The sequence below is a fragment of the Phalangium opilio genome, unplaced genomic scaffold (genome assembly GCF_054372755.1).
Source record: "Phalangium opilio isolate 3A_F unplaced genomic scaffold, DU_Popi_V2 ptg000048l_1, whole genome shotgun sequence".
NCBI classification, from domain to species: domain Eukaryota; kingdom Metazoa; phylum Arthropoda; class Arachnida; order Opiliones; family Phalangiidae; genus Phalangium; species Phalangium opilio.
Genome location: NW_028324170.1, coordinates 100,713 through 126,282, shown reverse-complemented (window position 1 = coordinate 126,282; position 25,570 = coordinate 100,713). Strand labels below are relative to the sequence as shown.

Below are 25,570 nucleotides of genomic sequence, written 5' to 3'. Positions count from 1 at the left end.
AAATAAATAATTAGGGAACATTAATTTATTTATTTAATCAAATTTTTTATTGTACATTATTTTTTTCAATTGGAATAATTTTCGGTTTTCATGTCATTAAATCCTAATTCTTCATTCTGTTCAAAGGTTCTCTCGTATTTCTCAATTGTAATAAGAGGATCTGGGTCTGGTGCGTGAATATTCTAAAAAATATTAAATTTAACGGAAGAAAAACATTCAGATATTCAGATTTACAATTTTTAAACTAAAACTAAAGCTACTAAACAAATATTGTCCAACCTCAATGTAACTATTTCCACAAGGATCATCCAAAATCATAGTCACTTTTATTTTACTATTAACAATCTGTTTAAAATTTAATTGCAAATAATTAATTAATTTCAGAGATATTAATAAAGTATAATTAATAATCTAATTGAACCTCATCAATTTTTGCTAAAAATTCTTCCATCTTTCGTTTGCTTTCACTATCAGCACTATCCCCTTGAATTAAAATATTCTGGGAACTCAGCTGAGTAATTTAAATTAATTATAATAAATTAATAACCAATCTTAATTAATTAATAAAATTTACTAACTTGTTCTTTGAAATTCTCCAAAAGTCCTTCAACGGTTGTGAATCTTCCACCTAAAGCGTGTGAACCAACTTCTAATTCAATGTCTGGAATGGATATATTACAAGTTTCTGACTGTAATTAATAAAAAAAATGTTAATTAGCAGCTAAATTAAATAAAAAAAACACTCAAATAAGAGTCACTTTTAAGACATCTCTGGTTAAATCTCTTTCAGATTCAATTTTAAGAGTGATTTTGGTTCCGAGGGGTTCGCTACCACCTCCGCTCTTAACTTCATTTGTTTTATGACCACACGCTGAACAATTTGTGGCCATAATTATTGTTTCCTTAAAATTTGGAATCTCTTTGAACCCAGTGTTAAGTAACTAACATTAATATAAGCCTTAATTAATTAATTAAAAAAGGATACTAATAAGTTTCATGTTCGTGTCACAAGGCGCGTTACAATACGAACAATTAGTTTGAAACATAAGTACTTCCTCGTCAAGTTTTAATTCTTTGTTTAAAGTACTAGAATTATCAGTGGATTCCTCTCCTTCTTCTGGTTCCTTTAATTTGTTAAATAAACTAATTATAGGAGCAAGCATAATTTTCCTAATTAACACCGACTGATAAATGTTAATTAAGCTTACAAAAATTCCCAGAAATCTATCTTCATCTCTAGACCTGATATAATGAGTTGCCAATAATTGAGGGTCCTTTTTAGGAGCCATACTGGTTTTAATTAATTAATTAATCGCAATTAAGGAAAAATCAAAATAATCAAATTAAAATTATAATTATAATTCAAATTTAAAGGATACAAATTTTCCAAGTAACTGTTACCAGATGGATCATTTAAGATCTAATAAACAAATAAATAAATAAATAAACACATCCCCATATAACAATAAACAACCTAAAAATCCTTACAAAAGTAAATGGCTTTTCTCCTGTTAATAAATTATTTAACTCTTTTATAAAATCCTGATATTTATCAAGACATTCTTCATCAGATTCCTAATGATGATACATCATCAGTTAAGTGATTTAAATTATTAATTAATTAAAGGGAATGTTAATTGATGTAAAAAATTAAGATATCATACTTTCTTTAGGGTATCTATTCTCTGATTTAATCCCTCAATTGTTCTTTGAATGATCCCTTCTATTGTTGTTATAGCTAACAACAAACATACAATTAAAATTAAACTAAATGTCAAATCCTGGATAAAAGCTAAGTTATCTTACCCCCCTCTTGAGTTCTAGATGGAATTTCAAATTCTAGTTCAGGAATTGACACTGTAGCCCATTCAGTTTTAACAACTTGTCTTGAAAGGTCCTTCAAAAGGGGGTATTTATATTGCAATATGCCTGCCTGACCCCAAAATTAAAATTAAACACTTACCTTTAGGCAGGTAGCTTTAAGTTCAAATCTGAGACCTTGTTCTTGCATCGTTGAGGCTGGTTGTAGTTCATTATTGGACCAGTTACAATGAGGACAAAAGAATGACATCAAAACTACCTCCTTGTAAAAGGGAATCTTCGTAAGGAGAAGTTTTGTAGTGCCCTATATGGAGAAAATAAACATTGCTCTAAAACTCTCGAGTTTAAATGGCTTTTCTAACACTATATTTAAGTAATGTCAATTCTAATTAGACTTTAAAAGATGTTGAAAAAAAAATAACGTTAATTAACACTAGAAACATACATTCTTTCTACATTGCAGACAAAGGCTTTCAATTTCGGAAATTTCCGATTCTTCGTCGGGATCTAAATTGCGAAATAAGGCCCCCGAGGGTTTAGTTTCGGTATCCATTCCACTTAAAAGGGTTAATTATAATTAATATAAAGTTAATTTCCAATTAAATTAACTGAAAAACGGAAGCCAAGTACGTAAACGCGTGTGCAACTGCCAGACGACGATAAACATCAAAGTTGCGTTTGCATGGAGAGATAATACTTTTGGAACAGTAGGCGAAACATATTTTTTAATTTTTTCATCTTTCAAAACGACTTCAAACTTGTCGTCTGCTCAAAGTTTGAGTATCGAAGACTTCCTGGGATACTCGTAAGGTATTTAAATTACCTGATCGCTTAAATTATTGCTTAATTAATGTTAAAAATAATTATAAAATGTATCTAATGATTTGTTTTAAATACACAAATTAACACTGTATTAAAAATTGCTTTTATAAAGCTTGTTTTTCTTGTATTTTTGTGTGCTTAAGGGGTGGGTAGTCTAAATAAAATTGCGTAGTTGTATAATTCAAGGTTGAATTCTAAAAAATTATAATAATTATAAGAGATAAGACTTGGCCCTTTAAAGCTAGCATAAATTACGAACAATATACTGATAACCGCACATCTAGTTCTCGTTTGGTTCTCGTTCCGTACGTCCGTATTCAAAAAGTGTTACAAAAAGTGTTACGTCACTAAAGCTCGTCACGTGATATGTCAATTTTTTATGTGGTAAGCATCGTGAACCGGGAATTTCAAAATTAAAACATGTGCGTGTTAAACTGAATGTAGTTGAAAACGTCTCGAAGTTGAAATAGTATAATAAAGTGTACAAACGCTAATCAACTTGCGACTTTTAACCGTACAAACACTTCAATAGGTTTGCGTGTTACATATTTCCCATTAAAAATGGAGTACCGTTTTGATACGGAATTCCTGAAACGTTTCGGTTACTTATGCGGCAAATTACGAGGCCGACTGGTCTTCCATTTATTCTTAACCATTTTGCTAATCCGACTAATTCAAGAATACGTTTACTATCGAGTTGGATTAATCACTAGCGAATATTACAAAGTACTTGGCGAAAAAGACCTGAATAGTTTCTTATGGTTAACGATCAAGTCTTTGATACTTTTCGCGACCGTCTCTCTGATAAAAAGTAGTTCCAGTTACGTCACATCCATATTCTACGTGACTTGTAGACAAAAATTAACGGCCGAACTGCATAAGCATTATTTCGAAAACAAAGTTTACTACGACCTAAATGTGAAGTCCGTCAGCGTTGACAACCCGGATCAACGTATAACTCAGGACACTGATAAACTATGTTCGACTTTAAGTAACGTCCTCCCGATGTTAATGATCTCGCCATTCACGATCGCCTATTATACTTACGTCAGTTACTCCAGTACCGGATATATCGGACCAGTTAGCGTCTTGGTTTATTTTATATTCAGTACTTTCATTAACAAACTTCTAATGTCGCCCGTGGTAACCTTCGTTTACTTGCAAGAAAAATGGGAAGGGTATTTCAGATACCAACATATGCACGTCAGATCGAACGCCGAATCGATCGCCTTTCAAAACGGCGATAATATCGAACACCGCAAATCGAATGAGTTATTAAATACCTTAATCGATACTCAAGAAAAATTATTTTTGCGAAAATACCCTTTGGATACGTCAGTTAATTTGTTTAATTACTTCGGAAGTATAATTAGTTTCTTGGTTCTGTCGGTCCCGATTTTCACCGGACTGTACGATGACATGACTAGCGCCGATTTGAGTTCGTTAATAAGCAAGAACACATTCGTTACCATGTACTTGATATCGTGTTTTAGTAACCTGATTAACTTATCGGAGGATTTTACGACGCTAGCTGGGACGAGTCATCGTGTGGCCCAACTTTTAATCAAAATGGAGGAGAAAACCAAGTACGGAGGAATTGAAAATGAAAGTTACAAGACTGGGGACATCAACGGACACGGTTAATCATTATTTTAGATTTTTAAACGCATAAATCCATAAGTTTTTATGTTCCATAAGTATATGACACTAGCTATACTTTGTAATGTTTGAGACTTACTGTGAGCTACGACGCGAGAATTGACTACACTCAGTGGTTTAAGGCGTCGCTTTACCTCGAATCTATGACCTACGTACTTCACTTTGTGACAAGCTCCAGTTTGTAACCAGTGACAAACTTATGGAATATATCTTATGAACTTATAATAAATCTTGAAATACGGATTACTTTTCAGAGCTTGATGAAGACACTTTAATGAAGGTGACAAACTTAAACTTCTGTCACCCTGACAATGATACACCCATCCTGTCAACGCCAGTGTCATTCTGCGTTGACAAAAACGTCAACTGTTTAATCAAGGGCAAAAGTGGGATTGGTAAAACCTCGATATTTAGGGTCCTTAAAGGTTTATGGAGACCATCCAGTGGTCAATATAGATTCACCTCGCCAATTGAGGACTGCTCCGAAATCTTTTACTTGCCCCAAAAGGCGGTACTCATGCCTAACGGGACATTAAGGGAACAGCTATATTACCCCAAGATTGTGGACCAGACGTTTAACGTGACGATAAGCGACCAGGAAATAGTCAGGTAGGACCAGAAGTTAAAACAACCTCCAATTTCAGTTTTGGGTCTATTTGTAACGCGAGTATAATGTCTACGTGTAGATTAATGAAACAGTGCGATTTGTCATCGTTAATAACTCGTCTTGAGACATTGGCCAATTCGGATTCTAAAACGTCATCATTTTTGGACGTGAAACCCGAATGGAATTGGTTCTCAACCCTTTCCCCGGGCGAAACTCAACGCGTTTGTTTCATTCGACTCTTTTGTCACCGACCTAAATTGGCTTTAGTTGACGAACCACTTAGCGCCGTTTCGCGGGATATCCAATTGCGACTCTATTCTCTATGCGAGGAAATGGACATCACCTTGCTGACCATTGGCCATGATGAAGCGCTTAAAGAATATCATGACCAAATAATCTCGCTTGATGATGATGATGATAATTCCGAAGTTATCAAAGGAAAACTAGTGTCTTTGTAAACTTATGTATACTCTTAAATACATTAATATAAATATTATATATTTCTTTTATAAAATTATGTGTAATTATAATTAAAGATGATATTTTGCAATTTCATAATTTTTCTATTTTTATTTTTTTATGGTTATAATCTTTATCGGATTACTGTTGCTATTAGCATCTGACATTTAATAGGTCGTAAAGCGATAAAAATTATCGCGTCATATAATAAGACTGGAATTTGTCTAAAATCAAAAGATTCGCACCTATAAAAGATTAGGCGAAACGCATTCCAAATAAGTAGATAAGATATACTACACTACATACACCTATAGTTCTCTCTATTGAATAACACATTGGCGAGCGAGTGACAAATGTTATAATTTTGGCGAAGTGGCTGGCGTCTTAGTAACACCACTTTAGTGACGAACCCAAGTTTCCAAAAATTTATCGCGGAAACTAGGTATAGGGGCTTAGTAATTTGGTTATAGTTCCACCCCCTGTCGCCATTCTGGTATTCTTTTGAAGAGTAGATGTGTCCTTTTCTGACCCCTTCCCCTTTGCAGGGTTCGGACGAAATTTTTATATTGAAAATTCAAACTGACTTTTCCAGCTTATCTTGGACGAAATTTTGGCAATATCCCTGACCATTTTAAGGTGTTTACCAGTTCAGAGCCCACTTCATAATTACACCTTGCCCTTGCCCATATTTATCATTTCTCGAAGCAATCATGGTTCGATACACCAAACGAAATGCCTGACATATCCCTGACTTTTTAGGACAAAACTTTAAATCCCTGACTTATCCAGGTTTTTCAGGTCCCGTACGAACCCTGCTTTGGTATCTTTTCAAGGGTGAGTGGAAGCTAGAGTATGGTTGTATGACGTTGCTGTTATTGTCCCAAAATAATAATTTTAATAGCAGTGGAATAATTGCAAAGATTAACGACCCTCCCCCCCCCCTCTGGTTAATTTGTGTATTGGGCAACCAAATAAATCACACTGAGTTATTTTTTCTTCATATGTATCACTTGCTGGTCTGCAAAAGTTTCATTGTATGGCTGAATAATTTTTAGAGATTACGTCAGATGAGATGGAAGCTTAGAGGAGGGTTTGTAAAGCTTTCGAAACAGAAAACCTGTTTTATTTATGAAGAACATCATCGCTTCTACCACTCACTCTACGCATAACACAAGCTGTTTTTTTCCCTTGTTAATTCGACTAGTACTTTGAAGTATAAGTTAGTTATTCGAAACGGCGCGCGCATACCATTAAAGCGGGCCTCCTTCTGACTTTTATCAACTACATCCGCTATACACTATACACTCTACAGCTTATATCTTTGCAGTTCCCGCCCCAATACTATCGGTTGAGTATCATTTAATTCTAGGGCTTCGTTCGATTAGGTTTCATCAAAAAGACGTTAATTTTGTCTTAAGCCGAATTATGCCGAACTGTCCAAAGTGCGATAAGGCTGTTTATTTCGGTAAGTTTGAACTTCTATGTGTATTTAGATTTAATTAACATTTAATGTTAACTATTATTATTATTAATTGTACGTCTGTCATGTTCCGAGAGGTTTTTATCTGTAAAATTTGGGTGGTGGTTTATTGGTTTCTAGTGACTTAACATATTCAATATAAATATTTGGGTCAAAAAATAAACTAGGTGTTGTCACTCCACGTTATCTCATAATAGAGTCTTATATAGTCAAAGGCAACGAGATGCCGTTATTCTAACCTGTCTGCCACCCATTTTCGCGGTTTTTTTTTTCTTTTTATATCAAGTGTATTGTAAATTATTTGAAGTAAACTTTGTCAGGAAAAAGATGGTACCAATAAAAATATTACTATGTATTCAATAATGACATCATAACCGTGTTGGGAAACAATGTAACTTAGGCAAATATATTGAAATTTACTGTTATAGCCGTTGGGCAAAAATGCGTGGGTTTTTGGCAAGGATTATAACGTGACTCAATACTGGAAATATATTTTTTTCGTTTTGCATATTTTCAAACTATACTTCTACCTAATTAATTTTGTAATTGGTTTTATTTTCGTTTCAGCCGAGAGATTACAGTCTCTGGGTAAAGACTGGCATCGTGGTTGCTTGCGTTGCGAAAAATGTAATAAAACTTTAACCCCAGGAAGCCACGCTGAAGTATGACTTTATTTTTGTATATTCCGACTCAAAGTGAAGTTGAAACTAACAAATTTTAACTGGATATCTCATTATTTTAGCATGAAGGCAAGCCTTATTGCAATACGCCTTGTTACGGTGCACTTTTTGGGCCAGGTGGTACGTACTATGGTGTAATTACTATAATTACGGGACTAGGTAATGGTCTAATGGTTATTTTTTTTTTTTTTTTTTTCGTTTCAATTTTAGGGTATGGTCGTGGTGGAACCGAGAGCCATCAGTACAAAAAGTGAAATAATTAAAAATGAAGAAGAAAAACTACCATACATGCCATAATAATATTCCATAATCTTTTGACTGAACTAATTAGTTTTTGCTTTGAATTTATATCTGTTAATTGTTAACGTGTATTAAACAAGAGCCTTGAGTGAAAGAAATATATTTTTATCTACTCTGAAAAACCTGCGTCTTTTCGTATATATTTTCCCTCACATGGTTACGATATGAATGTGCTAAGCCTATTCGTGCCCAGAGATACGACAAACGTTCCATACCTTTGTTTGAAAGTAATCCAAATCTCGAACTCCATTTTGAATTCAAATTCTTAAGCCTCGGTCACAACATTATCACTGGGCGGAAACCCTTTTTTTTCAGACACACATATAATCCGTTATATTTCACATCGCGACACCGGAAAACTTAATAAATACGTGGAAAACCATCTACATTTACCTTTTTTCAATAGATAATTAACTTAACAACACCATATTTAAAGTACAAAAGGTACCAAACGCGTAGTTGCAAACCAATTTCACCGCCGACTAGCAGACAGCTTTTAATCTTTGAAAGACCCGCTTGGCGCTGGACATAAACCTGGCGAAAAGAAACTTTTGAAAAACATTTCTTAAGCCTCGGTCACAACATTATCACTGGGCGGAAACCCCCTTTTTTCAGACACACATATAATCCGTTATATTTCATATCGCGACACCGGAAAACTTAATAAATACGTGGAAAACCATCTACATTTACCTTTTTTCAATAGATAATTAACTTAACAACACCATATTTAAAGTACAAAAGGTACCAAACGCGTAGTTGCAAACCAATTTCACCGCCGACTAGCAGACAGCTTTTAATCTTTGAAAGACCCGCTTGGCGCTGGACATAAACCTGGCGAAAAGAAACTTTTGAAAAACATTTCTTAAGCCTCGGTCACAACATTATCACTGGGCGGAAACCCCTTTTTTTTTTCAAAAACACATATCATCCGTTATATTTCACATCGCGACACCGGAAAACTTAATAAATACGTGGAAAACCGTCTACATTTACCTTTTTTCAATAGATTATTAACTTAACAACACCATATTTAAAGTACAAAACGTACCAAACGCGTAGTTGCAATTGCAAACCAATTTCACCGCCGACAGCCGACTAGCAGCTTGGATGAAGAATAGTTACACTTGGATATATCACTCGTAGTATAACGTGTGCTTCTGGCCGCGGTCGCGGATGCGCATTAGAGGGGTTCGAAATTTGGTAATGCGACAAGCTGTTTTTACCGGAAATGATTATTTTTTGGTTAAGATCGTTTTCAGTGGCTTTTGTTTATGCGGTGATTTATGATTATGGAAGTTTTAAAGATGAACTATTATTCTTCTAATTATTATAGTAGGTGACTTTATACTTTAAATATAATTACCTTCTATAATAAAAGAAACCAGTAAAGTTGATATTTAAATAGCCCTAGGCCTTGGCTAAACTAAACACGTGTTTCTTGTTTGTTACGGGAGTTTCAAGATTTTCACACTACGCGGCGCGAAGGTCGCGTAAGCCATTTGTGGTCATAAAATTTGGCGACTGATATATCCAAGTGTAACTATTCTTCATCCAAGCTAGCAGAAAGCTTTTAATCTTTGAAAGACCCGCTTGGCGCTGGACATAAACCTGGCAAAATGAAACTTTTGAAAAATAGTTTGTATCCCCCAAAAAGTTATAGGTTTTTAGGGTTATTGGACGGAGTAAATCTGGCTGGGTGGAAGGAATAATAAAAACGTTAAATTTTTTGCTATGTTTTCATATTTTCGTTTTTAATTTATTAAATAAAACCAAGTTTTAAGGAGTTTTGTTTTCTTTTTTGTAGGTTTCACCAAAAATGATTTTTGTTTTTGTCTGTAAGTCATGGGGGGGTTAAATTTATTCAGGAATTAACTATTTAAAGTGTTCAGGGCGGGAATAATTTTAAACTCTTTTCACAAAATAAGAAAAAAGAAGTTTTAAAAACTAAAATTGAAGGATAACTTTGTTTAAAAGTTGACTAATTATTTAACAATTCTAAAGTTTTAAGAGCGTTTTTGAAAAAATTCCTCCGTAGTTTTAACTATCAAGTTTAGACTGAGAAAAATTTCCAACAAGTTCTTTCTTAATGTATAAATAAATAAAAACCTTATTCCAATTTTGTAATTTTCATTTAGATTTAAAAGTAATTTAATTTAATTTAACTTAAAAGAAATCATTTTTTCAAAGCCTAAATCTGTAACTAAAAAACAAAAGAAAAAAGAAGCGTAAAAACTAAAATTGAAGTATAACTAATTATTTAACAATTCTATAGTTTTAAGAGCGTGTAGAAATTCCTCCGTAGTTTTAACCATCAAGTTCAGACTGAGAAAAATTTCCAACAAGTTCTTAATGTATAATTAATTAATTAATTAATAAAAACCTAATTTTAATTTTGTAATTTTCATCATTTAGTTTTAAAAGTAATTTATAATTTAACTTGCAAGAAATCTTCTTCAAGCCTAAATCTGTAACTAAAAAACAAAAAGAGGTAGATTACAATTGATTTCTAATTACCGGTAATTATGAATTAATTTAACAGCTCCTGACAGGGGTGGGGGAGGGAAGTAAGTTATAAATCCAAAATTCATTCAAATTTGTTTTTTTAAAAATTAAAATAGAAATAACCTAGGAAAAAAAAAGTTGTTTTTTAAACAATTTAAAAATAATTCTGTTTGTTTGTTTTTTTTTCATTTCATTTACCTAAAAATGAGAAATAAAGACATTGAAATTAAAACCCCTTTTGGTTTTGTTTGTTTTTTTCTCACAAATTTTTAAACTAAATTTTTTTTCTCAATCACGCTAAAAGTTTTACATTGTTTTTGAACCATTCGTACAAATAGGCAAAGATTTTTGTTTTTTGTCTCTAAGTTGTTTTTGTTTTATATCTCACGCCTCACCCCGATTCATAAAAAATCAGACATTCAATTATTTATTTTTTGTTTTTTTGCAAGGTTCTTTTTTTTTTTAACGATTTTCAATTTTTAACCATTTTTTACAGACTAAAGTACACATTCGACTTGTTTTTTACGTTTCCAAAAAATCTTGTTTTTTGTTTGGTTATTTTTTTTTTTTAATTAAATAATAACCAAATTATGGTTAGAGTTTTTTTTACGTACGTATTGTTTGTTTTTCTACAAAAAACAATGTTTTTTTATCCTCCAGCGTCAAAAGAAAAACAAGGACTAAAAAAAAAACCACATTCTCGCGCACAGGCACACCCTTTTTTTCGTCGTTTTTGTTTTTTAACGTCGTTTCACACAAAGTCTCAAATAACGTTGAAATTCCCATCAATTGGAAATATAACTTAAATTTTGTTCACAAAAACAAACTTGTTTTTCAATGTTTATTTATAACATCATTCCCACCCCAATAAACCTTTGTTTTTGTTTTTTTAATTTATTTTGCTGAATATTTAAGCGCAGTCATTGTATTTTTCATAGGTTTTTGTTTTGTTTTTACGTAAGTGCAGTTATTTACTAACGATATATATTGTTATTTGTGTTGTTTTTTATAACACGGGGTTCAATATAAGGGTCTTGAAAAAAAAAAAAAAAATAATTGTTTCCTAAATAGAATAAAAAAAAAAAATATTTTTATCACAGTACGAAGCGATACCAAAGGAGGAAACTTGTTTTTTATCTTTTAAAAAAAAACAATTCTTGTATTTTTGCAATTATAGTATAAATTTAGGATCGTTAGTGTAGTTATTTCTACACTTTGGTAGGTAGTTACTGATAGAACACTGAGTTACTCGGAGAAGCTTTGTTTTTTTAGATATATTTGGCCCAATCTTGTATTTTAAATCTATGTTGCTTTTAATTTCTTGTTTCTTGGTTTATTTTTTTTTTTTTTTTAATCCACACCCCCTTTTCAATTAAAATTTGTCTCCCACTAAAAAACAAAATCATTTAAAAAAAATTTCCTAATTGTTTTTTAATTTTTGAAGATTGTTTTTCAGGTTTGTTTTTTTAACAAAGAAAACTCCAAAAACACTTCCGACCTATTTACAATTGTTTTTTTTTTTTATCCGCCTGTGAACCAATTGCGTAAAAAGCAACTACTAAATCAACGGTACGGTTTTGTTTTTTTCATATTAATATTGTTTTTTTAGCTCAGAGGCGCAGAGAATTTGTTAACGGCTTGAATCCAAATTAAATAAACACTTTACGGGATATTTATTTTATGTAGGAATCATGTTTATTTTAGGAGATTTTGTTTTTTTGTTGTTGTTGTTGTTGTTGTTTTTTATATCCACTGTGGCAAGCAACGAATGTAATTTGTATTTTTTTTTTTTTTCTTCTTCATAACTTGGGTTGTTTTTTTACTTAAAAAACAAACGAAAATACAAAAAACTCACCGATCCGCGTATCCTTTTTAGTTTTGGGAAAACGTTGGCCGTTAATTTAGCATATCTCTTAATTATATTTTTTTTTTCTTTTTATAAAACGTTAATATTATCTAAGATTCGCGAACGGGTGCTATGACCTATCAGACGCGCTAGACTGCCGTCCGTGTTTAGAGTAGTTGGGCTTCAAATATTCCTCGCTAGCCAATGAAAAAACGTCTATTCTGTCTTCTTTACGATATTGGAGACACCTTCTAATGAAATGCTGTTTCCCCAACCAAGCAAGAAAGATTTAGAGAGAGAAAGAGAGAGAAATGGACATTTTCATCAAACACACGCGTAAAGTTTTCAATTGTTTAAGTATGATTGTAAGATAGTACTAAACCATTGAAATTCTGGCGTTTTTCCCCCAAATAATAATAATAATAATAATAATAATAAAAAAATAATTGGCTTACCTTAGCTTCATTACTAACAGCGGGTTTCGCGGGAAATTCTACGTCCGTCGCTTTTAGAATAGTGTTTTCTTCCAAAATCGTGGCCTGAGATTGATTGTGGCCAAAGGGCTGCAAAAGAGAAAATCCCAGAAAAATACTATATTATAGGGCTGGGCGAGTAACACTGTTAGGATACTATTGGTCCCGACTACAAAAGAACGACGTTCCCGACTCCCGACTACGAAAAAACGACGTTCCCGATTCCCGACTACGAAAAAACGACGTTCCCGACTCCCGACTACGAAAAAACGACGTTCCCGACTCCCGACTACGAAAAAACGACGTTCCCGACTACGAAAAAACGACGTTCCAGACTCCCGACTACGAAAGAACGACGTTCCCGACTCCCGACTACGAAAAAACGACGTTCCCGACTCCCGACTACGAAAGAACGACGTTCCAGACTCCCGACTACGAAAAAACGACGTTCCCGACTCCCGACTACGAAAAAACGACGTTCCCGACTCCCGACTACGAAAAAACGACGTTCCCGACTCCCGACTACGAAAGAACGACGTTCCCGACTCCCGACTACGAAAAAACGACGTTCCCGACTCCCGACTACGAAAGAACGACGTTCCAGACTCCCGACTACGAAAAAACGACGTTCCCGACTCCCGACTACGAAAAAACGACGTTCCCGACTCCCGACTACGAAAAAACGACGTTCCAGACTCCCGACTACGAAAGAACGACGTTCCCGACTCCCGACTACGAAAAAACGACGTTCCCGACTCCCGACTACGAAAAAACGACGTTCCCGACTCCCGACTACGAAAGAACGACGTTCCCGACTCCCGACTACGAAAAAACGACGTTCCAGACTCCCGACTACGAAAAAACGACGTTCCAGACTCCCGACTACGAAAAAACGACGTTCCAGACTCCCGACTACGAAAAAACGACGTTCCCGACTCCCGACTACGAAAGAACGACGTTCCCGACTCCCGACTACGAAAAAACGACGTTCCCGACTCCCGACTACGAAAGAACGACGTTCCCGACTCCCGACTACGAAAGAACGACGTTCCCGACTCCCGACTACGAAAAAACGACGTTCCAGACTCCCGACTACAAAAGAACGACGTTCCCGACTCCCGACTACGAAAGAACGACGTTCCCGACTCCCGACTACGAAAAAACGACGTTCCCGACTCCCGACTACGAAAAAACGACGTTCCCGACTACGAAAGAACGACGTTCCCGACTCCCGACTACGAAAGAACGACGTTCCCGACTCCCGACTACGAAAAAACGACGTTCCCGACTCCCGACTACGAAAAAACGACGTTCCCGACTCCCGACTACGAAAAAACGACGTTCCCGACTCCCGACTACGAAAAAACGACGTTCCCGACTCCCGACTACGAAAAAACGACGTTCCCGACTCCCGACTACGAAAAAATGACGTTCCCGACTCCCGACTACGAAAAAACGACGTTCCCGACTCCCGACTACGAAAAAACGACGTTCCCGACTCCCGACTACGAAAAAACGACGTTCCCGACTCCCGACTACGAAAAAACGACGTTCCCGACTCCCGACTACGAAAAAACGACGTTCCCGACTCCCGACTACGAAAAAACGACGTTCCCGACTCCCGACTACGAAAGAACGACGTTCCCGACTCCCGACTACGAAAGAACGACGTTCCCGACTCCCGACTACGAAAGAACGACGTTCCCGACTCCCGACTACGAAAGAACGACGTTCCCGACTCCCGACTACGAAAGAACGACGTTCCCGACTCCCGACTACGAAAGAACGACGTTCCCGACTCCCGACTACGAAAGAACGACGTTCCCGACTCCCGACTACGAAAAAACGACGTTCCCGATTCCCGACTACGAAAAAACGACGTTCCCGACCCCCGACTATTAACGCCCATCATTCGCGATTGTATAAGCTTACTATTCGCGATTATTATAAAGGTGAACGCGCCATACGTGACAATTAATAGAGAAGGTTAATTACCTTTTTGCCATACAAGCACTGATAAAATATGACACCAACGCTCCATACGTCGACTTTAGAAGATATTTTAGGAGGAGTTTTGCCGACGACGAAGCATTCCGGAGGAAGATACCAGTAAGTTCCCGCTCCTTGAGACGTTAAATCCATCCCATATTCGGGACTGTAGTTCTCATCGTCCATTATTTTACTTAAACCAAAATCGGTGATTTTGATCTCGCCACTAACGTTCCCGCTACCCAGTAAGATATTCCCTACGAAGAAAACGAGACAATACCGCGTTTCGTGTCACGGAGGAAGATGGCTGGCGTACGATTTTAGCGTTAAATCGTAGTTTACGTAAACTTACCAGGTTTGAGATCGTAGTGTATGATAGGTGGTTTAATCTCATTCAGGTACTTCAACGCGTGGACAACTTGCATAATAATGCATCTGGCTTCCCTCTCGGGAATTGATTTGTGCTGTTTAAGATAGAAGTCTAAGTCGTGGCCATCGCAGTATTCCAGCACCGTACAAAAAGAATTGGCATCGATTTCAAAGACGTCGTACAACTTGACCACTCGCGGATGATTCAGAGACTTGTGGATGTTGTATTCACGTAGGGCGTGTCTAAAAATACAAGTACATACCATAATCTTTACCCAACTACAAAAAAGAATGTCCCGCCCAACCCATCTCTTGTCCCTCCCACTCCCAACAGGTGTAAGAACACTGCGCCTAATAATAAACGTAAGTATATATAATTACTTGATGTAATTGGCTTTCTTATCATCCTTCCAGTCTTTATTGAGCTGGTGTATTTTGCAGGCAACGTATCTTTCTTCCGTCAAGTCAAAGGCTTTGTGCACTTCGCTGAAACCACCTTTCCCTAATAAGGCCAGTAGCAAGTATCGCTCGTGTAGCGTGTTCTGGTTGTTAAACCTACACCGGTCACAGGGGTAGAATTATGAGGTTTCTCTAATAACACCAAACCTATTTTCTAAAAAAATATGCCTAATTGTCACGTAAGCCTTATTCCTATAAAACAAAATTATAAACGTAAAAATAGACAAAACCAAAACAAGAAAACATAAACAAGACTCTAAAACAAACAAAGAATAAACAATAAATAAACAAAAACAAAAACCACGTGCAATATAAATTTCGAGGGCTTAAAATATCAACAATCCAACATTGGATTGAAGGATAGTAATCTTTAGATCAATTCTTAGGAACTGATCAATGTCCCAGAAACTGATCAATGTCCCAGAAACTGATCAATGTCCCGGGAACTGATCAATGTCCCAGAAACTGATCAATGTCCCAGGAACTGATCAATGTCCCAGGAACTGATCAATGTCCCAGAAACTGATCAATGTCCCAGGAACTGATCAATGTCCCAGGAACTGATCAATGTCCCAGGAACTGATCAATGTCCCGGGAACTGATCAATGTCCCGGGAACTGATCAATGTCCCGGGAACTGATCAATGTCCCGGGAACTGATCAATGTCCCGGGAACTGATCAATGTCCCGGGAACTGATCAATGTCCCAGAAACTGATCAATGTCCCGGGAACTGATCAATGTCCCAGGAACTGATCAATGTCCCAGGAACTGATCAATGTCCCAGAAACTGCTCAATGTCCCAGGAACTGATCAATGTCCCAGGAACTGATCAATGTCCCAGGAACTGATCAATGTCCCAGGAACTGATCAATGTCCCAGGAACTGATCAATGTCCCAGGAACTGATCAATGTCCCAGGAACTGATCAATGTCCCAGAAACTGATCAATGTCCCAGGAACTGATCAATGTCCCAGAAACTGATCAATGTCCCAGGAACTGATCAATGTCCCAGGAACTGATCAATGTCCCAGGAACTGATCAATGTCCCAGAAACTGATCAATGTCCCAGGAACTGATCAATGTCCCAGAAACTGCTCAATGTCCCAGGAACTGATCAATGTCCCAGGAACTGATCAATGTCCCAGGAACTGATCAATGTCCCAGGAACTGATCAATGTCCCAGGAACTGATCAATGTCCCAGGAACTGATCAATGTCCCAAGGATCGAATTACAATCCCATTTTTGATATTTTAGGTCAAGAAATCTATCGCATTGCAAGTGTCCTTTTAAGCCCCCTGTTAAGAGCATGATTTTACGTATCCTACGGTAGGTAAAGCTCGCGGATTCAACGAGCCGTTTGTGTAATGGAAAAAAATCGTGCAACCTGGACTGATCTTCATTGTGGATCCTCTTGAGCTCTCGAATATGAAGATTTCGTTCCCTTTCCAATTTCTCCAACTCCACTTGCAAGTCCGTATCTTCCTTCTTCAAGTTTGCTTGCCGTAATTTTAGGATTTCTTCTTGTTCGTAATATTCTAACCACGTCATTCGGCTAATAACAACAACAACAAGAAGAACAAAAATATGAAGAAGCAGTTTCCCCAGGGAGCCTATATATAAAATGGAAGTTCAAAACTTACTCTTTAGGAGGATCTGGTTTAGCAAAATCACCATTTGCTAAGTTAGCAGCGCCATTACCACCCCTTCCTTTGGGTGGACCCATACTAGGTTTCTTTTTCCCTAATAATTTGCGCTGCCTTTCTATTTCTTCCCTTTCGGAACTGATTTGTTCCTGTTTTCTACGAAGTAGCGAGCGTGTAAAGCGGAAATTAGCACTTACCGAACGACAAACAATAACAACGGGACACCGTAGTAAACAAAACGTACTTCATGAGCTCCGTGAATGCGTAGCCATCTACCCAATTTTCTACAAAGGAAGCCCCTTGACGTTGTGTCACAAACTGCCCCAGCCTTAACCTGTTTTGCATACATTTCTGCCTCGCCGCCTTCTTTTCCATCGCAGACTACGCGTTCGTTTAAAATTAGAGACGCGTACGTTAAAGTCTCGGGAACACCTTTTAAAGTTCTCGAACAAATGAAAACAAACCTTTTCTAATAGTAATTGTTTTGTGACATCTATACATTTGACTAATTGTTCTTTCTGTTTCTCTATTAATTTTTGCTGAGCTTGTAACTGCCTTTTAAGTTCCTCCGATGACTAAAAACACGTAATTGCGAGGGAAGAATAAGGTCCGGGGAAACGAGGGACTTTGATCTTAACTTACTCTCTGCAGTTCGTCTATTTTGTTGTCCCTCATTTCAAGATCAGAGGCGGACTTGCTATCCAGTTCCTTGATTTTATTAATAGTTAAATCTGTCTGCATGGCTGAGTGGACCAACTGTAGGCTACGTTGAGGTTGAATGGAAAGTGGATGCGACGAGACGGTTTGCGACTGCGATTGCCCTTGTACCGGTTGACCTTGCTGACTTAGTTGGCCGTGTTGCTGCAAGGTGGCTAGGATATTGGAATAGTCCAAGTTGCTATTTACATTTGAACCCGGCGGAGATCCTAGAGGGTTTCCTTGAGGTGAATGGGGGAACTGGAAAGATATAACGAATAGCTCCGAAATTAGCATCAAACTAACAAACTTTATATTCGCACCGTATTTATCACCACCAAAACGGACGCGTTTCTCAAATCAGGAATTTAAGCTTTCTTTCAACTATAATCGCTTAGAAAAAACATACGTTTCTCGTAAAAAGGTTTCGCTTTCTTCGTTTTTCGTTTTTATTTTAAAAGCATTATAAAAAAACTGCGTGACAAAACATGTTCCGAATAACGCTTTTTTAAAACGAAATCTACGTAGTACGGGCACCCCATTATATCCCTTCATTGGAAAATATATAATCAGGGTTCATACAACTTTTGGAAAACAAATTTCCCTGAGATTTCCAGTTTTTTCCCCATATACTTCCCTGAGTTTTACAGGTTTTTCCCCCCTATATGGAGTATCCTATGGAGCAAATGTTAAAGGGGGATAAATAGGACTATTACATAATCAAAGGACATCCCCGTATCTCTAATATAACCAGAGTTACGAGCCTCCAAAGTATAGTGTAATGTTAATCCTGTATGTTTATGAACATTTTGTTTAATTACTCGGCCCCCTGTTTGACCTAAATTTCCCTGAATTTTACTAAAAATTGGAAATTTCCCTGAATTTTCCCTGAGGTTTTGGTCAACTATTTATTTCCCTGATTTTTCCAGGTTATCCCGGTTTTCCAGGTTTGTATGAACCCTGATAATGAAGGGATAGGTAGTGCCAATACTACGTAAAAATAGTTTTAAAGGCAAGAAAACCATTGGATAAAGTAGTACCAAACAACAACTAAAATTCAAACTAAATTTCACCTACCAAATGTAGGCTAAAATACAAAGTTATTAAGTGTAAACACATTTAGATATAAGCCAGGAAGAAAAAAGGAAACAAAAATGTAGGGAAAAACCAAACCGCAAGCGACTAACTTAACCTAACTACTCGCAAACCTCCGATATATATTTTAAATGGCAACCAACCCAAAGCGGGGGGGAGAAATTTGCCCAACATGCTAAGTTAATAAGGGTTTGTTTAAACGTACCAAGTAGTAACCTTGAGGGGTGGGAGACTTTGTCCCTCCGAATCGACTAGGACTATGAGCTTGATGCTATGTACAGAGAAAATGCGTTGTTGTTTTGTTCAGGGGAAAACAAACAAACAAAAAACAAAATAATTGTTTTCAGATCTTACAGAAAAATAAATTTTAAAGAATAATAATAATAATAATAATAATTAGGGGGACACTAATTAATATTGATTGTTTTTACGACGTCATTATTATTTCATTTAAAGGTTTGCGAGTAGAATTATTTTGAAAAATTAAGGGGGATAAATATAATAATTAAAATCGGACATTTATTAATTAAAATAAAAAAAAAATGATATTAATAAGAATATTCTCTCACCTTAAAATATTCATTTATTTTCTTATTTTCACCTCTTGGTCCCTTCCCTAGAAAGAAATATTTACGAAAAGTTCGTCTAAGAATTAAGTTCAAAACTAACGGAAAATATGAGTTAACTTTTGAATTACAATATCGTGAACCATAGGAATATCGTGTTAAATTAAATGAATGGTATTTACCAGAGTCTTCTTTCCTCTTTCTTTTCCTGTCGGCTGTCGTTTGCGTTCTATGGAGTTTATCCGTCTTAAAAGTCCAAACAATTTGGGTTTTCGTTAAAATCACAAAACGCACACACAAACACACGGTCGCGTTCTCGCGATTTTACACATATTTTCTACTAAGTATTTTCCTACAGTTACGCAAATTACCGGCGCTAGTAATTACCATACAACCAGCAAATTATAGAGGTGACACGCGGAATTGTGCTGGGAAGATAGAAGGGGTACCGTTAACTGAAGTACCCGTTCACATCGCGAACTTTACTTTCATTCTTATAAACGGGTAGATACGTATTCCCGGTGTCACTTCTATAAAATCTGTTTGTGAGACTACCCCTTTAGAGAATAATTCTTTATTTTTCTAGTGATTTTAAAGTGAGAGTGGCGCGCGGATTGATTGGCGTCTAGATAGCAATTTAAAGAAGATGGGTAATTTTTAGTGACGAGTTGTCGTTTACCTCGAGCTGGGCTTCTTTATCGCTGTGTTGCGAACCGAGACTGGCTGTGCTCATATTAGAGTCCTGATTATGGTTTGGAGTGTTTATTTGTTGGCCAGGCACCATCGTTTGACCAGCGACTAGGTTTAAACCAGGAACAGCACCGAGAACGGAGGGGGGAGGCGGGCCACCGGCGCTGTGATTGCTTCCCGTGCCCGAGGAACCACCACCGTGACTGGAGGCCAGAAGACCGGCTGGACTGGGGATGTGAGCCGCGGGTAGGCCGGACCCCTGAGACATGGACCCTTGATGGGCCCCTTGCTGTAGAGCCGCCGCCGCCGATGGGGTCAGCGGCGAATGAGAATGCTGAGAGGACTGCTGATACAGTAAGCTATTAGAATGGTTTGGCTGCACGAAAAGAGAATATATAGCCCAATAGACTTAGAAGAAAAAAAAACACCACCATTGGGCAAATATACATTCTTTTTCAAACCCCAGCCTCGTCTTAAACCATAGAGTAATAGCAGATAGGGCCGTCGAGAGTTAGTGGGCACGGCAAAATATGACCCCAAGAAGGTACGGGTCCAGCAGAAACTGACCGAATTGCCCCCCTTCTCTCGACTGCCCTATTAACACTAACAGAACTGATGTAGACACTTTAGAAGGTGCCTTCTTACACCCCCAGATACGTTTTGGTTGGGAATAAGATGGTAACCCGAACACCGATTAGTTTAGGCGTGGTTAGGTTTGGTTTGGTTTGGTTCAATAGAGGGGACGGGATGGGTCAGGTTGTCGTATTCTACCCAGAGGTTATGTCAGATTGGATAGGTTAAATGCCATCCAACCTACTTGTAAGGTTAGCTAAGGTTTCGATTAATTCCGGGGTCATTATCAACTTGAAGGTCATTTATACCACCCCATCCCGTTTCTATAAGTCTAGTCAAGGGTTTTCACATCAGTAACAACAGAACGAAACGAATAGGTCAATATTTTGTGTTTAGTAAAACTTCCACCTTTGAAATATACAGATGAGGACAGTTAAGTATCCAACCCCTTGTTATAGAGAGAGAGAGAGAAAGCAAAATTTTGTTCTTCAAGTTACCTTTTCACCCAAAATTCGAGCTTCTAGTAATGTTTGTTTCCTTGGATCCAGGCTGTGAAGATTGTCCATAATCTCTGGTTTCCACCTAATTAAAAAAGACAAATAAATAAATAATAATAATTAGTCCAAATAATTAAAGTTTCCAATATTAATTTAAACAACCACTAACAGAAAACATTGTGCCCTGGCGTAATAACAAATCCAGTCTTTGTTTTCAGCCATTAAAATAATTATAACTATTTTATATATAATATTAAAATCTAAAATTGTTTAAAAACCCCTAATTCGGCTGCGCGTCTGTCTTCACTGGTATCAATTTCGAATTTAAATAAAATATAGCAGACAGCAAAGCCTGAATAATTAATAAATAAGTCACGTGATTATAAATAAGCAAGGAGCATTAAAACTTATGAAGTAACAAATGTCATAGCAACCATTGTTTAGTGAAAAAGCTTATTTATGAGATGACGTAGGGACACGCGGTGCAACTTGGGAATTTAACCAATTATTTTTCAACTCAAAACGCCACAACAAACCCTCCATATGTATCTATCTATCCGACAAGCAAATGTGGGTCATATGACTACAAAAAAATAGACTAAAATAATCGAAATAAACGATTTTTTTATTTATTTTTAATTTTGTTTAAATAGGGTGTCATTCAATTTACAAATGGCGCAGTTCTGCAAACATAATGAACATGGGTAGAATAATAATTTAGTCCTCAAGGTATTCAAAATTAAGTGAATAAGAATAAAACTAACTCGGGCTTCGCTGGAATTTGTCGCGTAGCTAAACGTTTGCAACTCGGTTAGCAAGAGGGACATACATTCGAGAGGAAATCAATAATATGTAGCGCCATAAGTTCATAAGATATGTTTGACCATAAGTTTGTCACTGGTAACTTAGAAACCGGAGCTTGTAATTTTGAAGTGATTGAAGTAGGTCATAGATTCGAAGTAAAGCGACATACGCCAGGTGAGGCGCTGCTGTCAAAGCTTAGTAATACAGACTAAATAGGACCTAGATGGAACTTGGTCCTGCAAAATTAACCACAGAGTTGTTGGACTTCAATTCTCGCTTCGGTCGTTCTGCTAGAACTAGCTCTAAGTAAGTCTAGAGCTAGTATAGGTAGTGTCATACTTATGGAAGGAACATATCACTTATAAACTTATGGTAGCTCAAACGTTTGCTTTCCGCTAATGCCCAGAATTTCGTACTTATGTTTTTATTGTTCCAGTAGTGCTCACTGAAAGATTACAGACTAGAGCAAGTAGGTAGATGTATATATAATTCATATTTTATTATTTTTTTAACATCTGGGGGTGAAATGTTATAAACAAAGTAAATGTATTCTAAATTAAGGCCAACTTACTCTATCGCTTGTTTCAATCATTTGCTAACCTGACAAATTTAACAGAGTATAGGCAACTTTTATTAACGTTTGAGGTTTTGCTTATTACTTAGTCATTCTATACGTAATTTACAGAGAAAGTGTAGTCGTAGTATACGTCGGGTTTCGCCTATTTTCACGTGTAGTTTAAGTAGGAATATTTTTTTAAGGTAGTGGTTTTAGATTAGGAAAGACGTTATCACAAACACACAGCGGGATTACAATATATTTCGAAACTGGTATGATCGTTTTAGGCATAGTCTTTTAGCGGTTTGGAAAACATCGTAAAAGGGAAAACCAGTTAAGGTTTTAGAAATAAAATCAAACCGATATGACGTCCCAAAAACCATAAGAGTTTGCCAGAAAACTTTTAAATTCCCTGACTTTTCCCTAATAATATCCTGTGATTTTTTCCTGACATTTTTAGATCAAAAGTTGTTAAGTGTTAACAATATATTTTTAATAATATTATTATTTGTAAACAAGTACCAAAAAACCTTCCCACTCAAATCAAATTCCCGGATTTTGTTACCCCATTCCATTTTAAAAATCCCTGACCTTATTTATCCCATTTTTAAATTCCCTAACTTTTTCCCATATTTTTCCCTGAGTTCAAACGCAACTAATGAAAACCAGATGCGTTCTCGTACAGGCTCTCATAAACTGAAACAAATATGGCGTCGTGAAAATAATATCCTTTCTCTAAAAAAAAACCAAAACTTAAAAACAGCTTCTAAACGCGGAAGATTATGTTAGGCTTAACGCGCGCAGGTACCTCTATATCACCCTACTACCAGACAATCCACAAAACACACTCATTCAAGGTTGACACGAACTATTTCTCTTCAATGAGAAAAATTACGTGAGAAAAACTCCGCTTTATTTTGATTCCAATGACAGGTTAGTCCGTCAATCGGATACGGAGGAATTAAGTAATAGAATATGGCAATTGAACTAAAGTAAACGGTACCCAACTGCGGGAAGTTTACACGAAGTGTCACTACCCTATTCAAGAGCGAAGGGGCGATTCACGGTTCGTTAAAGAATTTCCAAAACCGAGGGGACACTAACTCATCCTAATTGATGTACCTTTAAAGGGATAACTCTATGATTACACTTAATCTTTGCACAAAGAGTGATTTTAGCTCTTGATTAAATTAATAACCCAATTATCGAATTAAGTGGATTATTAAACTTAATATTTCTTGATCAGTTTGTACAAATGTTTCATTTAAAAATTCCTTGACTATTCAGGTTTTCCCTGACATATTTAATCCACATTTTAACCTGCAGAAATATCTGAACACGTTTAAAAATAACCAGTAACATGAGCTCGTAAATATTAGTTGACGACGCTACAACTTCTTTTTATTATTTTTTTCTTTCTACTCCTGTCGGTATAATTCTCCGTGTTCTATCAGGCGCGCGCCGTTTAAAACCGCATCCCCTAATCGTCGTTTGACATGCTTCATTTTTCGTCGGCGCTCCGTTCGCATTTTGCTGCGAAGAGGAGTGTTAAGAGACTTAACTGGTTATCTTTAGTCTAGCGGCTCCGTTCCGTTTCCCCTCCCTCCCTAGGTTTCTCTCTCTCTCTGTTCAGTCTGCTACTAGCTAACTCCGTCATCCCCCCTCTCTCTTTCTCTCCTCCCGCCGAGAGCGTGCTCCCCGCTCCCGACAACAAGTGCATTTGCCCGCCGTTGACGGCATCAGAGAGAATAAATAGTATAGGGCCCGCAGGCAAACTTTGAAATTAAATATTTGTCCGATTAGATTTCATTTTATAAAGCGGAGAATAACCAGAATAAACGTTTTCCCCCGCCCCTAGGTTAAAGGGTAGCATGTACTGAAGGGGTTAGAGAAGTTGCCTCCCACGTTTTAAAACTTTAACCGCGCTTCACGGGATTGCCAGTAATTTGTGACTCTAGCATCTCGGGTTTGGAACTGAATTGAACAAGCTATTTAGTCTGTTGCAGAGAGCGTTCAGTTGCACTCACAAATGACTGGCACCACTTGACTATACTAATTCGGGATTGGCAGACATTTTTGAGCTGGCAGTACCGCTTGTTTTCGGCGAATTTTTTTGAAAACCGACGGCTACTACTACTGAAAAAGTTGACTGCGAAATTTCATACTTAAGGGTGGCCGAGAATTTTTAAAAATGGCCGTAAGAAAAAGGTTTATATCGAGTAGCAGTAAAAAAACGTAGAAACCATTTTTTTTGGATGCCACTTCTCCAGCGTTTATTCTCTCTTAAGGAAGAAGTGTAAGTTACCATCCTAACATAAACTTGAGAGAACGAGGGAGAGGGAAAGAGAAGACTTGCTACTCCTCAAATCAGGAGGAGTGTGCAAGGTTAGTAGCTGACAACGAAGGGAGAGAAAAAAGTGAAACAGATTTTTTTAAACTGTCGGCAAGGGTGTATTAAGGAAGAGTGGCGGATTAGTTCGCACTAACACGACCTCTCGTCAACTTTTGACGTACGCGTTTACGACCTAGTTCACTCGTCTTATTAATTTTGAGGGACTTGTAAAAGATATGTTTAACTTAATAAAACCAAATGGCGGTTGGTGGTGACTTGTGTGTGTGAAAATGTTGTTTTAATGAATACGTTTATTACAATATTTTATGCAATTTTAAAGTGTGGAAACAAAGGAGATATATTTTTCATAGGGAGCTAACAGTTCTGACCCTGAAACGTCACACCCTTCTATCTCTTACTGGAGTTTCATCCCCCCTAACGGCGGGTTGGAAACAGTATTCTACGCGCAAAAAATGCTAAACAGAGAGGGGCTGCGTTACGTCAGACCATCTATTCCCCCAAGCCAGTTATTAGCTCCCTATTGGCGGAAATGATGTTATACCGGAAACACACCTTTAACTTTATAACTAGCAGCAAAAGGGAAAGGCGTTGCCCGTGGGGACAATTTTAATTTTTCCGGCCGCCAT

At 36.9% G+C, this 25,570-nt stretch overlaps 4 protein-coding genes and 1 long non-coding RNA gene across 15 annotated transcripts in view; 3 read left to right on the top strand and 2 right to left on the bottom strand.

Moving 5' to 3' along the window:
- Window positions 1-10: 10 nt before the first annotated feature.
- Window positions 11-8,914, bottom strand: LOC149673417 (zinc finger protein ZPR1-like). Of its 2 annotated transcripts, none has more exons than XM_089838946.1 (13): window positions 8,044-8,914; window positions 1,964-2,125; window positions 1,807-1,897; window positions 1,665-1,738; window positions 1,489-1,575; window positions 1,380-1,420; window positions 1,209-1,290; window positions 986-1,124; window positions 759-919; window positions 579-689; window positions 422-511; window positions 280-345; window positions 11-182 (listed from the first exon to the last, which is right to left on the bottom strand). In XM_089838946.1, the coding sequence occupies exons 2-13, from the start codon at window positions 2,069-2,071 to the stop codon at window positions 66-68; spliced, it is 1,167 nt and encodes a 388-aa protein (XP_089695072.1). In that variant the 5' UTR covers window positions 2,072-2,125; window positions 8,044-8,914; the 3' UTR covers window positions 11-65. The 2 variants fall into 2 exon arrangements, with proteins under 2 accessions (XP_089695072.1, XP_089695071.1); XM_089838945.1 differs by lacking the exon at window positions 8,044-8,914 and adding an exon at window positions 2,267-2,406.
- LOC149673419 (lysosomal cobalamin transporter ABCD4-like) lies at window positions 2,588-5,467 on the top strand. Of its 2 annotated transcripts, XM_089838936.1 has the most exons (4): window positions 2,595-2,626; window positions 3,176-4,282; window positions 4,557-4,911; window positions 4,989-5,467. In XM_089838936.1, exons 2-4 carry the CDS (start codon window positions 3,205-3,207, stop codon window positions 5,365-5,367), a joined length of 1,812 nt encoding a protein of 603 aa, XP_089695062.1. In that variant the 5' UTR covers window positions 2,595-2,626; window positions 3,176-3,204; the 3' UTR covers window positions 5,368-5,467. The 2 variants fall into 2 exon arrangements, with proteins under 2 accessions (XP_089695061.1, XP_089695062.1); XM_089838935.1 differs by having other exon boundaries at window positions 2,588-4,282.
- LOC149673418 (cysteine-rich protein 1-like) lies at window positions 6,594-7,950 on the top strand. The gene is made up of 4 exons (XM_089838959.1): window positions 6,594-6,833; window positions 7,416-7,510; window positions 7,591-7,648; window positions 7,739-7,950. Exons 1-4 carry the CDS (start codon window positions 6,794-6,796, stop codon window positions 7,780-7,782), a joined length of 237 nt encoding a protein of 78 aa, XP_089695085.1. The 5' UTR covers window positions 6,594-6,793; the 3' UTR covers window positions 7,783-7,950.
- Window positions 8,915-9,056: 142 nt separating the features above from the next.
- On the top strand, window positions 9,057-10,341 carry LOC149673416 (uncharacterized). Its single transcript, XR_016366839.1, has 2 exons — window positions 9,057-9,163; window positions 9,237-10,341. It is a non-coding gene; the product is annotated as an uncharacterized LOC149673416 (long non-coding RNA).
- The window catches only part of LOC149673415 (serine/threonine-protein kinase tousled-like 2), a 48,159-nt gene continuing 32,142 nt past the window's right edge, over window positions 9,554-25,570 (bottom strand). For 2 of the 9 annotated variants that reach the window (XM_089838930.1, XM_089838924.1), the window contains 15 exons: window positions 21,232-21,316; window positions 20,151-20,537; window positions 19,654-19,717; window positions 19,475-19,521; window positions 19,111-19,176; window positions 17,757-18,071; window positions 17,579-17,689; window positions 17,359-17,495; window positions 17,112-17,270; window positions 16,853-17,023; window positions 15,392-15,565; window positions 14,994-15,253; window positions 14,648-14,898; window positions 12,635-12,742; window positions 9,554-12,441 (listed from right to left, as the gene is read on the bottom strand). In XM_089838930.1, the coding sequence (XP_089695056.1) occupies window positions 12,310-12,441; window positions 12,635-12,742; window positions 14,648-14,898; window positions 14,994-15,253; window positions 15,392-15,565; window positions 16,853-17,023; window positions 17,112-17,270; window positions 17,359-17,495; window positions 17,579-17,689; window positions 17,757-18,071; window positions 19,111-19,176; window positions 19,475-19,521; window positions 19,654-19,717; window positions 20,151-20,537; window positions 21,232-21,300 (2,451 nt within the window). In that variant the 5' untranslated portion in view covers window positions 21,301-21,316 and the 3' untranslated portion in view covers window positions 9,554-12,309. The remainder of the gene's footprint in view (window positions 12,442-12,634; window positions 12,743-14,647; window positions 14,899-14,993; window positions 15,254-15,391; window positions 15,566-16,852; window positions 17,024-17,111; window positions 17,271-17,358; window positions 17,496-17,578; window positions 17,690-17,756; window positions 18,072-19,110; window positions 19,177-19,474; window positions 19,522-19,653; window positions 19,718-20,150; window positions 20,538-21,231; window positions 21,317-25,570) is intronic. The other 7 variants (XM_089838931.1, XM_089838926.1, XM_089838932.1 and 4 more) reach the window with 5 other exon arrangements.

Coding starts and splice junctions, on each gene's coding strand:
- LOC149673417 (XM_089838945.1), bottom strand. CDS start 2,374: ATGGATACCGAAACTAAACCCTCGGGGGCCTTATTTCGCAATTTAGAT. Junction 690..758: donor TAACCAGAGATGTCTTAAAA/GTGACTCTTATT, acceptor TATTAATTACAG/TCAGAAACTTGTAATATATC. Junction 512..578: donor TGGAGAATTTCAAAGAACAA/GTTAGTAAATTT, acceptor TAAATTACTCAG/CTGAGTTCCCAGAATATTTT.
- LOC149673419 (XM_089838935.1), top strand. CDS start 3,205: ATGGAGTACCGTTTTGATACGGAATTCCTGAAACGTTTCGGTTACTTA. Junction 4,283..4,556: donor TGGGGACATCAACGGACACG/GTTAATCATTAT, acceptor ATTACTTTTCAG/AGCTTGATGAAGACACTTTA. Junction 4,912..4,988: donor AGCGACCAGGAAATAGTCAG/GTAGGACCAGAA, acceptor GTCTACGTGTAG/ATTAATGAAACAGTGCGATT.
- LOC149673418 (XM_089838959.1), top strand. CDS start 6,794: ATGCCGAACTGTCCAAAGTGCGATAAGGCTGTTTATTTCG. Junction 6,834..7,415: donor CGATAAGGCTGTTTATTTCG/GTAAGTTTGAAC, acceptor TTTTCGTTTCAG/CCGAGAGATTACAGTCTCTG. Junction 7,511..7,590: donor CCCCAGGAAGCCACGCTGAA/GTATGACTTTAT, acceptor TCATTATTTTAG/CATGAAGGCAAGCCTTATTG.